This window comes from Tyto alba, unplaced genomic scaffold, assembly GCF_018691265.1.
Source record: "Tyto alba isolate M040663 unplaced genomic scaffold, T.alba_DEE_v4.0 Super-Scaffold_41, whole genome shotgun sequence".
Taxonomy (NCBI): Eukaryota; Metazoa; Chordata; class Aves; order Strigiformes; family Tytonidae; genus Tyto; species Tyto alba.
In genome coordinates this window covers 17,453,913-17,468,779 of record NW_024881317.1, presented here as the reverse complement: position 1 = coordinate 17,468,779, position 14,867 = coordinate 17,453,913, and the positions used below count along the sequence as shown (strand labels likewise).

Sequence of the window (14,867 nt, the reverse complement as noted above, 5' to 3'; positions counted from 1 at the left end):
AGGTGATGTCAGATCTGGGCCATAGAAAGTACGTCTGTAGCTTTTGCCATTCTCAAGCAATAGGCCAGCAAGGAGAGGCAAGTTGCATGCAGCATTTGTAGAATAACGGCAGACATGAAGAATGATTTTATTTCTTTTTGCTTTGTGTAGGAAACAATGATGGATCATGCACTGCGCACAATCTCATATATTGCCGATATAGGTAACATTGTGGTTTTAATGGCGCGACGCCGCATGCCAAGATCAGCTTCTCAAGACTGTATTGAAACAACACCTGGTGCCCAAGAAGGAAAGAAGCAGTACAAAATGATATGCCACGTCTTTGAATCAGAGGATGTAAGTAAATGGAATTAAATCTATTTAAACAATGTAGGTCTTTTAGAGAGTCTCCGAAATGGCATCTAATTTCTTGAACGAATTTTTGTTGTCAGTAATCTTTTCTGATTGATGCTACAGGTAATCTGTGGAAACATTAGCCAGTTGTTTTTCCATATTCATAACTCTTTTCTGTCTCCACAAATTCATGTCGTAAATTCATGTCTCCTTCTCAGTCCCAAAATATCCACTGTTTATCTCACGTGTTACAGAATCATTTGTGTTCTTTCAACAGTGCTTCCCCAAATGCTTTAGTATTTAATTATTTAGAATTGCCTGGAAGTCAGTGGCCATTCATGGCCAAAATTAATTTATGGGATATCAAATTGATCATTCATCCTGGACTGGATCCTTTAGTCCAGTGGGTTGGCACCTAATGACACATACATGGCCTCCAGACACTTGGCAATGAGATGGAACTGTTCTGGACCTCTTTCAAACCGAAGCCAAGTTGCTGAGAACATCTACCAACTTGGTGGGCCTGGCACAAGGTTGCCCCCTACCCAGTCTGTGTTCCCTTATGGCTTACTTACCTGTAGTTGGTATATGTACTCTCAAACATGTGACTTGATCCTTTGATGTTTAAGAACACATTCAGCTGGTTATTTTTCAGTTCTCTTTTTTTCATCCCTAGCAAAAATTACGAATTATAATTTTTACCTAAATGCAATAGAGCTAAGAAAGTTTATTTCTCTGTACTTACAGGAATTTTTCTTCACAGCCAGAAGAGTTTAGCGATTTGTAAGTAAAAGGCTAGGAAGAACTCACTCTCACTACTCTCTCAGAACATCTATACAACAGAAAACATAATTTTAGTCATAGAATGCCATAAGATACTGTGAGATCCAATACTATATTAGCCCTAAACCACTTTTTGTTAAAATTCTGTTTAAAAAAGGAGTGACTACTTCTAATTTTCACTCGCATCAGATACCAAAAGATGAAAGAACGTGGAGCTGTTCTTAAAATAGGATTGCAGAAGTAGTGGTTGCAAAAGAGTTCTGTATATCTCTGTTGCATCCTGTTTCACCTCTGTGGAAAGTGCTGGCATGCCATGCCCTTACTTCTTGTGGCAAAGAAAGATAACCTTATTTTACTGATATTGTATATCCAGGAATAGATTTGTACTGGAATAGATATTTTTGTCTGAAGTGGCAGAACAGGGGACTTCAACCTAAAACATTTATGGAAAAAAATAGCAAGTCATTAAAACAGAAAAAAGTAAAATTTGTTTTCTAACTTGACAGTTGAGATACGGGTATTATTGAAAGGCAGTATTAAACATCTCTGACCATCGTTATATAGGAACAACTTTAAATACAATTTCTGTCATACCAATTTAAAAACAATTGAATTCTTCTGTTCAGACAGTCATTAACTCACACGTTGCATATTTTTTGAGCTAAGCAATCATTTTCATTATTTTAAAGCAATTAAGCCTGTGAAGGAGAAATGGCATTGTATAAAGGTTAGAGTTCTAGACTGGGATTGTTCTCACACCTAGTTATCTCATCTCTGCCACTGCTTTGCTGGGGTGACCTTTTCAAGCAACTTAGTTACATCTTTAAGTTGTACATAATGCTGAAGACTTTCATAAACTTTCATAAAAACTTGGAGATATAGATGAAATTACAATGTGAGAACTGGCAGTTACTAGCAGTAACATAATAGAAGATGACATCTAGAACACGTTGGTTTTGAGAATGTGGAACAGAGGCAAAGGCAAAGGACTAACTACAGAGAAAGGAATGGCACTGGAGATCAAGAAAAAGAAGTCAATAAGGACTGGTGATAAACTTTAATAATGGAACAATATAAAAACATTCTTGATTATTTCTGTACTACTGTGCTACTACAAACCTCTTGGTATATTGATAATATTTGAAAAGATGTTTTAAAATATGAAGGAACAATTTGTGACCGGCTAGGATAATTGTCCTTGCTTTTCTAAAATAATTTTCCAATCAAGCAGATTGGTGCTTTTGTGTACTGCACCACAATCGAAATAAGAAAACCATCTCTTAGCATCAGAGAAGACACTGTGTATCTGATCAGTAGGTTGCAAGAAGATTTATATTTACAACGTTGTCCAGAAAACCCTATGCATTCATAATACATTTAGCATGTGCCTACTGTCTAAGAAAGTATGCTGCATTTCCAGAGTAGTTTTATAGGTTTGGTTAATAATAGTTTCAGGGAGTTAGTTGTAAAATGCAATTAACTCCTCCTCAGATGATTGGAAGTTACTATCATCCCATGACGACAAAATACAGTACCTGAAAGCAACAAATATATGAAACTCAACATGGCATTCTTCTGTGAGCTGCAGTAAACTCAGAATAGGAAAATTAAAAAAAAAAAAAAAATCTAAAGCGTTGAAAAAGTTTACTACAGATTCCTTTTACTTATCTCTATTTCTGTTTCTCTGTGTTTCAGTGCCATCTAGTGGAACATGAAAGTGAATTTTATGGCAATTCAATAATTATTTAGTTGAGTTCTGCAGTGTGCTAAATGTGCGAAGTTGTTAGTATTATCATCATCGTGGATTTCTGTAATTTCTTTCTAATGTGTCTATATTTCTAACACATCGAAATACCAGTCACTGTAATGTTTCATTAATTGTACTCATTATGCAGCCCATTGTAATGGGAAGTGATCTTTTATTGCGTACTGTAGTAAAGTGCATACACAGATAAGGCCTCCAAAAATTAAGACACACGTGGGATTTTGAAGAGTTGTTCTTAACACAATCAAGCTATAGTCATGGCTCTGGCTGCATTTTTAAGAGCATCCCTGTCTTTGCTAGTCAAGGTGTTAATGGGAATAGCTATTGTAGATGTGCAGTGGGTAAGTAGAGCTATTACTGGTTTGGCGGGACTGAGATGGGTATCATGGCAGTAACAGGAGAGCAGATGGTTTTGCTGAAGCAGTGTTTTCAGTCCTATAATACCAAAGTGGAGAAGCAGCAGGTGACATGACATCTAAAATCATCAATGCGTGCATGTCTGGGCAGGCATGTGCATCCATTCTCTCATCACTTCTGCAAATCTGCCTTGATCAGCAGCAGGGTTTGTAATCAGAAACAGGGCTTGTGGCAGTCTCTTCTGTAAGCTCTGCTCCATTTTGGTACAAAGCCAGTACTCTCCAGTGTTAATTGGAACGAGTACATAAATCGCATATGGCTGCTTGCAGCGTACTGATGAAAGGAGATAAGCAGGTTTTTTAAATGGAGATTGCAATTTGATTTTGGATGTAATGGATTCTTTCTGTACAACAGACCTTAAACTGACTTTATATCCATACTAATATAGCAACTTTGCAGGATTCTTTATTTTGACTCTCTCTTAAAATTCAATCTCTCTCTTGTTTCTTAGGTTTCAGTGGTAAGCTGTTTACCAGTCCTTTCTCTGAGCTGTCTTTTGTTCTACGTTCTAGGCACAGCTGATAGCTCAATCAATTGGTCAGGCTTTCAGTGTGGCTTACCAAGAGTTTTTAAGAGCCAATGGAATTAATCCAGAGGATCTCAGTCAGAAAGAATACAGTGACATCATCAATACCCAAGAGATGTACAATGATGATCTCATACACTTTTCCAATTCCGAAAACTGCAAAGAGGTAAGCTAGTTTTGGAAATTCATTTCAGGTAGATGAATTTTTTCAGAGGAATGTATTTCTCAGGGAAATATGTTTTGGCATCTTAAGGATGACTTTACATCTCAAGATGTGTTGCTTCATCAATACTGTGCTACTAAAATCAGCTTTATAGATTTTTAGAATTTCTTTTTTTAATTTTCAGGGTCTTTCTGTTTCCATTGATCAAAACAGTAATAAAGAACATTTACATCTGACACAAATATGCTCTGTGCTATTCACATTACACAGTGTAAGGTGTTTTTATGTTTTGCCAATGTTTTGATAATGAAAGAGAGATGACAATCCATTTTAATGCACATTGTAAGTGATTTCTCACTTAATAGATACAAGGACCACAGGTCCAGGATGCTGTGGCACTTAGCAGACCAGTGTATGCTCTCCTATTAGAACACAAGCAAAACTGCTACATGAGATGCAGCTTCACACTTATAATACCTGAAAAGACAAGAATTTCCCTTAAGTGCCCCAAATTACATAAGTGTAACTATTTACCTTTGATTTTGGGTGCAATGGATTCTTTCTGTATGACAGCCAAATATATTTTACATTTCATACAAAAGTCACTGTAATACTGGGCATTCCAAACTGGGACGTGCCAAGAGCAGTTGCACTCAGAGTCTGCTTTGTCTTGTATTGCTGCAGTGTGACAGGGCTTTGGCCCATGTTCCAAAGGTCAGAGTTTCTATGCTGAGTCCTAAAGCAATCTTACTTTAAAATGAATTGCAAATTGCTTAATCCTTCAGTCACAGATTTCCTACTTATACTAATTTCTTCTAGCATTACAGGTTCTTTTGTACAGTATGTGTGTTCTTGGAAAGAGAGCATTTTTCACCTATACCTGCAGATAAAAAGGTTACGATTTGATGCGTAGTTTTATACATCTCCAGTCACTCGATAGCAATAAAGTGTTTTCATGTGCATATAAACATGACAAAATAATTCTCCTGTAGCAAACAAAGGGAAGTTCAGTAAAACAAATGTTTGTTTAACTTAGAATTGGAACAGGAAAATACAAATGCGTCACATTTCGAAGTGATTAGAAAGGTCATTATTTTTGTGGCACCTTTGTTTCTAATTGGTTTATGAATCTTTGAACAATGACAGAGTTGTGGCATACTGGTTAGTTCAAAGCCTTGAGAGATAGCTTCAAGAAAAGTCAGCTGGTCTTCATGATTCCCGTAAGTATGGATGTCCCTGTCCTTCTGCATTTGAAAGAAAATGAATCCCGGTATTTTGTTAAAGAGTATGTTCTCAAACTCTTACTCCTCTTCTGTAAAAGTTAAATGTGTTATGATTACTGAACAGTTAACATCACTGTATTTGAGAAGTCATCATTTACATTACATCAGCACATCAGGGATCTTAGATTAACATGCTAGGCACAAGTATATTCAATAATGTTAATAACAACAACAATAATAATAAAGAGATCCTTGCCTAAAACCAAGGTCAGACAGACAGACCCTGAGATCACGAGTCAACCTAAGCAGCGATGGCAGAATTGGAGCTGAACTCAAGCCTGCGTTCCAGGCATTGCCTTAGCCACAAAATGTTAGAGTCTCCCATAGCTGCAAGGTTCCAAGAAGGATAAAAACTTCTTTGGCATTCATTTGTTTTGTATTTGGTTCCACCACCTTCTATAGAGTTAACCAAAGTGTCAGTTTTTTTGCTTATTACAAGGACCTATATGACCTTCAGCAAGTAAGTGGAGGATACCCCTGAAAAGAAGTAGGTATGTGTTACCGTTTTAAACAGCATTTTTGAAGTCATGCTACTACCTAATGGCAAAGAATGTATTATCTTTTTGTAATTTGTAGGTATTATTCAGGAACAACTGAAATGCTAGTGCTCAAATTTAGATGAATCAAAGCAAAAAAAGGTCTTTTTTTTTTTTTTTTTCCCTTTTTTTCTTTTTTGCAGCTCCAGCTAGAAAAACAGAAGGGAGAAATTCTTGGGGTAGTGATTGTGGAATCTGGATGGGGATCCATTCTACCCACCGTTATCCTGGCTAACATGATGAATGGAGGCCCTGCAGCTCGTTCAGGAAAACTAAGCATTGGAGACCAAATTATGTCCATTAATGGGACCAGTTTAGTTGGTCTACCTCTTGCAACATGCCAAGGGATCATAAAGGTACCTCAAACTTACAACTATATCCTGTAGATTGTAAACCAGCAGAGATGTAATATTCTGAGAAGTGACCCTGTAGGTTTCCAGCAGATACAATTTTTCATATCACTGGGGAAAAAAAAAAAGTAATCTATCATTAACAAAAAGTAAAATTAGAAATGGAGATTCAGGGGTGATAATGTACAGAAATCTAGGGCTGAGGAATCTGACTGCAGCTTTGTTACGGGTCTATAACAAACGAGGCCAGGTCTGAAAAACTTGCCTAAATAAAGTTACTTCACTGTCTTCAAAGTTTCAGGCTTCCCCACAGCCTCCAAATTAAAATCTGAGGATTAAAAGCTACTGTGCATCTTTGGGCTCCATGTAGATGAAATGGATGGAGGCTGATAGACTGTAGAACAAGTCAAATGAGTATATGAAGATTCCCCAGGCATGATAGAATCTCAGAATGCATTATCTTTAATCACTGAGACTAAACCTAATGTCTGTGCAGATTTACCAAGAGCAGCAGCAGTGAGAGATTAGTTAGCCAGATGCTGGTAAAGGGCAAGCAGCAGTCAGTTTTGATTTTTCTAGAAAACTCTCTTGAAGTTTCTGTAGTAATTAAAGGCAAAATTTTAATATGTTTTGTTCTGCCAAATAGCTTGTGAAATAAATGAAACGGAGAAATGTCTCTGTAAGTTAACAGATTTCTATTAACTGTATCTGTTCTTTCTCAGATCAGTTGTCTTACACTCTTGCAATTAGGAAACCACTAATAAAAGAGCAAATTAAGATCCATTTCAAAAATATTAACTTTTGGAATATCTTACAGGGTCTCAAGAATCAGACGCAAGTCAAACTGAACATTGTCAGCTGTCCTCCTGTTACTACTGTCCTCATAAAACGGCCAGACTTAAAATACCAGCTGGGCTTCAGTGTACAGAATGGAATTGTAAGTTTCTGTGGTTTAGGTTGGGGTGTTTTTTTTTTTTTTTCTTTCTTTCAAGAAACACACCGAAGTACTGAAAAAAATACTTGCACATGACCTCACTTTTTGTACTGTGATCCCTTAATTAATCAAAACCTTATAATCACATCTCTGAATAACATAATGCAAATGGACATCACCAGGAGAACAAGTACTGCTGTTCTTGAGGGGTTTTCCTACATGGTACAGCCACAAGATTTATAGTCCAGATTGTTTGGTACAATATCTGGATCAGCTAATTCATGTATAACTGTCAGTGTGCCAGAGTTGCAAGGAAAACAGTTATACTGAAACAAGTTTTTACAATTATAACATGCTAATCTTTGCTTTGATCCTGTTTCTCTTTTTTAGAATTCAGCACACATACACATTAAGACTTCTAGTTTTTATTCTGCTGTGCATAATTTCTTTGGATCACATGGTAATAGGCAAGGGAATGTAATTGTGACCTCTTCTGGTTAAAACTAAACACCTCTCACTACAAATAATTGTATAGGTTGTGGCCCAGGTATCCCTTCTCTGCATGCTGCATTTTCCTGTAATAACAGCAGCAAACAGGAGCATGAATGTGGCATTTAACACTTACCCAGTGCAGCTCAGGGTCCTCCTCTCGTAATCCTTCCTTCCCAAGCCATTTGCCGATACCTTTCCAAAGCAAACTCCCAACACAACTAGCTCAGGCAGGCACTTGGCCTTTCTGGGGGCTGATACTAGCATTAGGGACTGTCTGTAGTGCAGGACCATCATCATATCCTCTTCCTCCAGTCTAGAAAAAAAATAATCAGGCTGCTAACACAGAAAACCACATCACAAAGGACTGTGGGCTCTGGTCCCCTGTTCTGTGAAACTCATCGATTGAAGTTGCCAGATTTCTGTTTGCCACCCTTGGAAGAGTAGCAGGTAACTATAGCATACGGTTTAGGGGTCTTACTGTGCTTCAGCGGACAGATGGGTCCTTAGTGGATTTTCAGCTCTGCTAGCCGTCTCTTAAGTTATTATTGTACCTAAGTTTTAAGTATTCCTTCCGAAGATCACATGTCATGTTGTGGTCACAGCAGAGACTGGTATAAAGAACACCACTACAAGCCTTGGTCCAACTAGAAACACTCTGAAGTGATACCTACCATAGGCTGACATCCCTTAGAAGCAGCAGTTTAAAGAATTTGTCATGTTTGGGATTAATGCTCTGGCACTTGAGAGCTCTGTAAAAAAAATACAGAAAAATCAGGTGTGTGGTATATTTCTGTCCTTGTTTGCCTGTGCTTAATCTCCTTTCATCTACATGTGTGTATATGTTAAGTGGGTATGGTTATTCTTGGTAGTTCTGTGTTAGCAAGTCCCAAGTCTTGGTATAAAAAGGATGAAATTTGATTTTACAAGATCTCACAGAGGGTGCTGAGAACAGCACATAGCACTGTGAGGCACCGGTTTATTTCTTAATTGCTATCCTTTGTAAATCTGGTATGTTCAGCTAGTGCTACGATAAAAAGAGGAAAATAAGGAACAATGAGAAATACTAGAGTGTATTTATCAACTAACTCTTGTAGGAGGCCTGTCACACTATTGGTGGGGGAAAAGAATCAGGCCAAGGTGGATTCGAAGCAGCGCATCGTGTCCTCACATGGACACAGGCAGTTACAGAGTCCATGAGACAATCTACTCATCTTGTCCCAGCTAATCATCTGCGTAATTGGATAGTTTAGTAAATTCTGCAGACTGTGGTTGTTTTCTTTCATAGCGTGCTCACTCCATCTACTGGTCACTTCTCATATTCACCACACTGTATGGTCATAATTCATTCCAGTTAAATGAGCAACAGTTAGATGGCACCCAGTATAAAGTTTACCAAATTCAGCATAAAAATCCTTGTCAGATAACAAAAAAAAAACAAAACCAAACCAAAACAAAAAACCTTGCAATATATTTCATTTATAGAGTCTGTGTTTGAATATGAAAGCCAGTGAACAAAAAGGAGAAATTAACATCTTTCATTAGGCTGCTATATAGACAAGTTTCCGGGCCTGTTATTCCTTCCTTGGATAAACTTTCTCTTACCTCACTTAACATCTGAAAACATGACTGCAAAGTATGTCTCCCTGGTAGTTTGACACCGAACTTTTAAAAAGTGGTTTTGTAATTGCCAGCAATTGTTACAAATTATGACAGGATTCAGAAATAATATCCTTATTCTTTGTTGGCTCAGCATTAGCACAGCGAAGAAATAAATGGCTTGCCAGAGCAGGTATAATTAAATGTCTCCTACTGCTATGCCATTACCTCACTATGCGTGCAGCTGGTACTTATTTCTGTGCCTCTTCTGATAGCAGTTTCGTGGTGGTTCCTTTTCACCCCGCCTATCTCATCTGTGCAGGATGTACAGCTATTGTATTAGTGAATAGCCCATAAACAACCCGGACATACAAAAGTACTATCTGATATGGGGTGTCAGGAAGATGCAGAGGCTGGGCTGCTGCAGATGACTGTTTTCTTTGTGTATTCTGTGTAGTTTAATTAACGCAAAGCCTGAAGTTGTGCTTCATGGAGCACTACTTTAGCTAGGGAACAGTACAACATACCAGAATTAGTGTTAATCTTGCAAATTTCTTCTTGCACTAATGATGCAAATATTCTTTGTGACTCTTGAGAGCTACCGCTCTAGTTTCATTGCATATTTACGAAAGGAATCTAACCTTTGACCTGTAAAACATTAAAAAAAAAAGGCAATATTGTTCATACATGTGAAACAAGTAGGAACGTTGTGTTGATGGGGAGGTGAACATAGGTGATCTATCAGCCACCTTCTGAAACTCATTATGCTACACTGCTTCTAAAATTAAGGTATTTAAATACAAGTGGTCCTCTTGTATCACATCATTATCCTGTTTCCTAGATTATGAAAAATCTGTGTATTACCAGTTGTAGTTCTACAGCTGATAGCACACCACATCTCAGTCTAGATCTCAGAGCTCAGACATTTTCTGAGGAGTGTATCTACCCCATCCCTAGACTAGCACAATTCTATCTAAAAATACAGTAAAACTTAACAGACAGTTTATTCTTTCTTTCTTGCCTTTGTTTATATTTATTTAAACTGTCTGTGGAAAAAATATACAGGGCTTAAATAGAGTAATATAGAAATGAGATTAGGAGAAACCTGGTTTAATAGGTTATATTTAAGGCATTTATGCAAAATAAACAGTTAATTTGCCTTGCACTGTTCTGCCCTTAATGATTTGCTACGCAATAGGCAGGTGCAGTAAAACCAATCGTGAAGCTACTGAAGTTTCGCATCTGATGCACCGCAGCTTGTTTTAAGATATTGCAGAATCTGTAAGAGCTGGATTGAACCAGTATGCTTTACACCTTTTTTTGTTTCTGTTTTTGTTTTGTTTTTTTTTTCTTCAGTTTACACAGCAAATAGAGTATAGGCTCTTGCTTAACAGAAGATCTAGATCCATCATGCTTTATTTGATATTACAGCTGTCACCAATGTTCAACAAATACAGCCGGCTAAACAATCACAGCTGAATAGATTCATACTCACTTGGCGGTACTGCTCAGCTTAAATTTGCTAGCCTAATCTGCCATAGCTCCACTGGCTGGAGACAGAAGTCCTAAGGCTGCTTTGAGTCAGCCACTTGCAAATATAGGCACCATGTAAATCTTTGCTTTAAGTACCGTATATTTCTTTACATCTGCACTCTGTCTCTGGCTTAACAGGATCTGTGAGGCTAGGCAGAGACACCTGGGCTCTGTGTCTGTTTCTTCTTCTACCTCATTAAAATAGTTAATGCTTATAAAAAAGGAAGCTGACTCCCTCCCCTGGAGAGGGATCACACTCTTGAATGAAGATAAGAGACCACTTCCTATGTCTGAGGCTGTCAGAAAGAAGAAATTCACCGATGGTATTAAAAGTGCTTTGAGAGCCACAGGATGAAAGGTGCTCTGGATAGATATGCAAGCCATTATCTTTTCCTTTATGCCAGTGGGGTGAGAGGTCACATTTTCATTTGCTCTGAAAGCTTTTATTTCAGCTGGCTCTACTGTCTCTGTATTTTCTTTTATACTGTGAAAAATGTATTTACAGGGTTTCTTTTGGCACATGCTGCTTTTTGTCCTTTTGGATTACTGCATACAATCCCCAACAGCAAGGAACAAACTTACTCCAACAGTGTGTTGAATTGAGAAGCTATCTATAAAAGAGAAGATCTATGTAGTACAGCTTATCTTGTCAGCTATATTATTAGAAGGTAGACTACCTGCAAAACAATATATTGTATGTGACTGAAATTCAAGATACAATTCTGTAAAGGGTCCTGATGGTGCCTCTACCCACAGAAGTCCATCAGAAATACTTTATGAACCACAGTAGCAAAACTCAGCCTCTAATTATAGTGTGGTGGAAGATAAGCCTCACTGCAGGAGAAAGGGTTTTTTTCAGAAGGCTGAGAAAGGCGTTTTATAAACAAATAATTTGCTTTCTGTACCAGACAACCTGAACTTCAAGTAAGAAGGGATTTCATTTTTTATAACACTGTTATATGTGAAGATGAATTTAAAGGAAACTGCTAGTATCATACAGAAAAGATTCTGGTCAACCACAATGTTTCACCTTCAATATATGCCAGTTTGGCCATCTCCCCCACAAACTATGTTTCTGAATTAGATTAGAAACTCACTGTGACACATGCCATATCTTACCATACTTGTATTTAGCTCTAAGCCAATTATCAGATCTCAGCAAATAATAATTCTTGGCATATGATTCTAACCATTGACAGTAACTGCAGAAACAGCCATCATCGGATGCTCTAGCACTCATTTCTTCCAAGAACAGGTTTTTCTCAGTAAACAAAAGGTATATTTCAGTACTGCTAAACTCTGCTCAGTCCCAGAGATTCGAGCTATACATTATCTACCTTATGTGCTGCATGAGCTTAGTCTTTTGAAATAATTCACCAACAGTTTCTAATATACAGCTGTTTCGACTGTCAGGGAGGGCCCTGTCACAGCACAGATACTGTTGCTGAGGAGGAAACATTCTTTTAAATTTCCCATGGGGGATTGAGGTTTTTCTTTCTGCCTGTACACCACACACGTTGCAGTCTCAGAAAACTTTTAAGTAGCAAGGTCTACTGGGACTATGCCTGGTGAACGTAACTCTTCACGCAGAGTTATTCATCTGTTGTAGGGGGCATAAAAGTCAAAACTTATGCCTAGTTCTTTACTGGTACATGCAGCTGCCAGTTGAAACAGTGGCCTGACTTGTCTTTTTCTTCCTAAGCTCCCTATGGCCAGCAGCACTGTAAAAGTAGTGGCTCTGGAGAGCAGAGTGCTCTCTTCCAACCTGCAGAGGCACAGTAAATATACTTAGTGAAGTTGTCATACTTCACTGTGCTGAGAACAGCCTGTAAAAAGAAGCAGAATTTGCACATTTCATAGACTTATAGAATGGTTTGGGTGGAAAACCTTTAAAGCTCATCTAGTTCCAACCCCCTGCCACAGGCAGGGACATCATCCATGAGACCAGGTTGCTCAAAGCCCTGTCCCACCTGGCCTTGCATGCTTCTAGGGATGGAACCTCCACAAATTCTCTGGGCAACCTGTTCCAGTGTCTTACCACCCTCATCATAAAACATTTGTTCTTTTTATCTTTGAGGCAGATCTTTCCTTACAACTATCTTTGTGACCCTTTTGACAGATCACCAGCTTTCAATACAGAATATCTGAATGCTATCATCCCTTCCTTCAGCCTAAACTAGCATTTGTGCAGGGTTAAGGATTAAGCTTTATGCTAGCTTTTTCCTTGTATGTAAAAAACTCTGCTGTTGTAGATTAATTTTTACTTTTATATTTCCTATTATTCAGAAAGCATAATGTGGTAGTTTGCAGAAAGAGTCCAGGTGGGACAGGCAGAAATATTTAAAAATCACTCTCTTCTCCTCCTATCCCAACAGTACATAAAACTTCTCTCTTACCCCTAACTCCACTTTTGCATGGCTGATACTTGTATCACTGTGTTAGGTATTTGTATGTTTCCAGCCCATGAGAACGAAAATAAAAATTTTAAAACAAACAAACAAACACACATTTAAAAACTCACAGTTTTGCTTAATACTTTCCACAGGTATCTTCTGGAATCCTTACAGTGTCACTACTCATTATTATGTATTAAATCCTAGTAACTGCTACACTATGTCATTTCTACACTTCAGTAAACTTTGCTTTCTCTTGGCAGATTTGCAGCTTGATGCGAGGTGGAATAGCTGAGAGGGGAGGGGTAAGAGTAGGACATCGTATTATTGAGATCAATGGACAAAGTGTTGTTGCTACTGCTCATGAGAAGATAGTACAAGCATTGTCTAATTCAGTGGGAGAGGTAAGAAAACAAATGCTTTATCAATGAATTAAAACTGCTGAAAGAATGCATGTTTCAGTTGAAAAGAGTATCTTAACATAGTATTAAAAGCACAATCCAAGAAATTGGAGTTGAGCACTAATAACAAATGATTAACAGAATATTTTTTGAACAATTAGATGCACATTCACTGTATTTTTCTACTCATTTTCAAGAGCTCCTGGCATGATCCTGAAGCTTCAACCTACTGTTTGAGAATTGAACCAATCAATTAAGGGAAGAAGGTGCTCAAGCATGTTAGCTATGAAAGTATCTCTGGGCTTATCACTACAGCATCTGCCTTAGAAATAAATAAATATTTGAAGGGCTGCGAGATTCAAATTGATACATATTTTAATAATTTCATTTCCACTGAACATTTCCAACATACCTTAGGAATAAGTTAAGACATCTCTCTCTGGTACTTTTAGAGTAATCAGCAGTGAATGAACAAGATCCTCCAGTTTATCAAAATCCCTACTGAACTTAGTGGTAGTATCATACACAACCCCAGCCACATCTTCCACTAGTCTCTTTGCCAACAATCAAAGATAACATGTTTTCCTGTGGAAAATGATACTGGAAAAATAATACAGCGCATGTGTGCATTGGCAGGAACAAAACAGTAGACCTCAATAGAACCTCCATACCTCTGCAGTACCTCTTTGCTGTGTAACATCTCACTAAACATAGGAGAGTATGAAAGGGGTTTTTTCATGAAGAGACCAAGATATCAAGGCAGCATATTGCTGGTGAGGCCTGTATTATCAATTAGTAAAGTTTACCTTCCCTCCTTTTTGCGTTGTCTGATAGGTACTTACAGCTCTTACTACAGTTCTGATATACCTCTGCTTACCTGATGCCTTTAATCCTGCTAGTCTGTAAAATCCTCCTGACACTTACCACAGTACTCCTTGTAGAAAGAACTTAAACACCATGAGAGAACCTGTTCTACCACACTCTTGACTGGTGTTTAAATACCAGGTGATAAAGTCCAAGTTTTGTGCTCAGAGGATCATGCTCCAATTAGGAGAAAATATGTGCAAAATGACACTCCCACAGGGAAGAGAAGAGAAGAACAATCTGAGTTCAGTTAATACCAGAACAGCAGAATGAATTTTCAGAAATGTTTGTGCTGCTTCTTTTTTAAGGGCTGTAATTGAAGTAGGGTATAACAATAGAAAGTGGTTATGTGTCTTTTTAAGCTGTATAATGTTGCATTCTGTCATCATTTTAAAAAAAAATACACACACACAAAAAAAGCAAACACGGCAAACCAGCTTGTTAGAACCAGAGAACTTTGAACTAGAAACTCTGGTAACATTCACATCTGTACAAACC

General features: G+C 37.8%; 1 protein-coding gene across 3 annotated transcripts in view; it reads left to right on the top strand.

Annotated features, from left to right (window-relative positions):
• The window catches only part of APBA2 (amyloid beta precursor protein binding family A member 2), a 108,081-nt gene that overhangs the window by 91,834 nt on the left and 1,380 nt on the right, over positions 1-14,867 (top strand). For all 3 annotated transcript variants that reach the window (XM_032990360.2, XM_032990358.2, XM_032990359.2), the window contains 5 exons: positions 151-336; positions 3,811-3,990; positions 5,950-6,162; positions 6,974-7,093; positions 13,368-13,508. In XM_032990360.2, the coding sequence (XP_032846251.2) occupies positions 151-336; positions 3,811-3,990; positions 5,950-6,162; positions 6,974-7,093; positions 13,368-13,508 (840 nt within the window). The remainder of the gene's footprint in view (positions 1-150; positions 337-3,810; positions 3,991-5,949; positions 6,163-6,973; positions 7,094-13,367; positions 13,509-14,867) is intronic.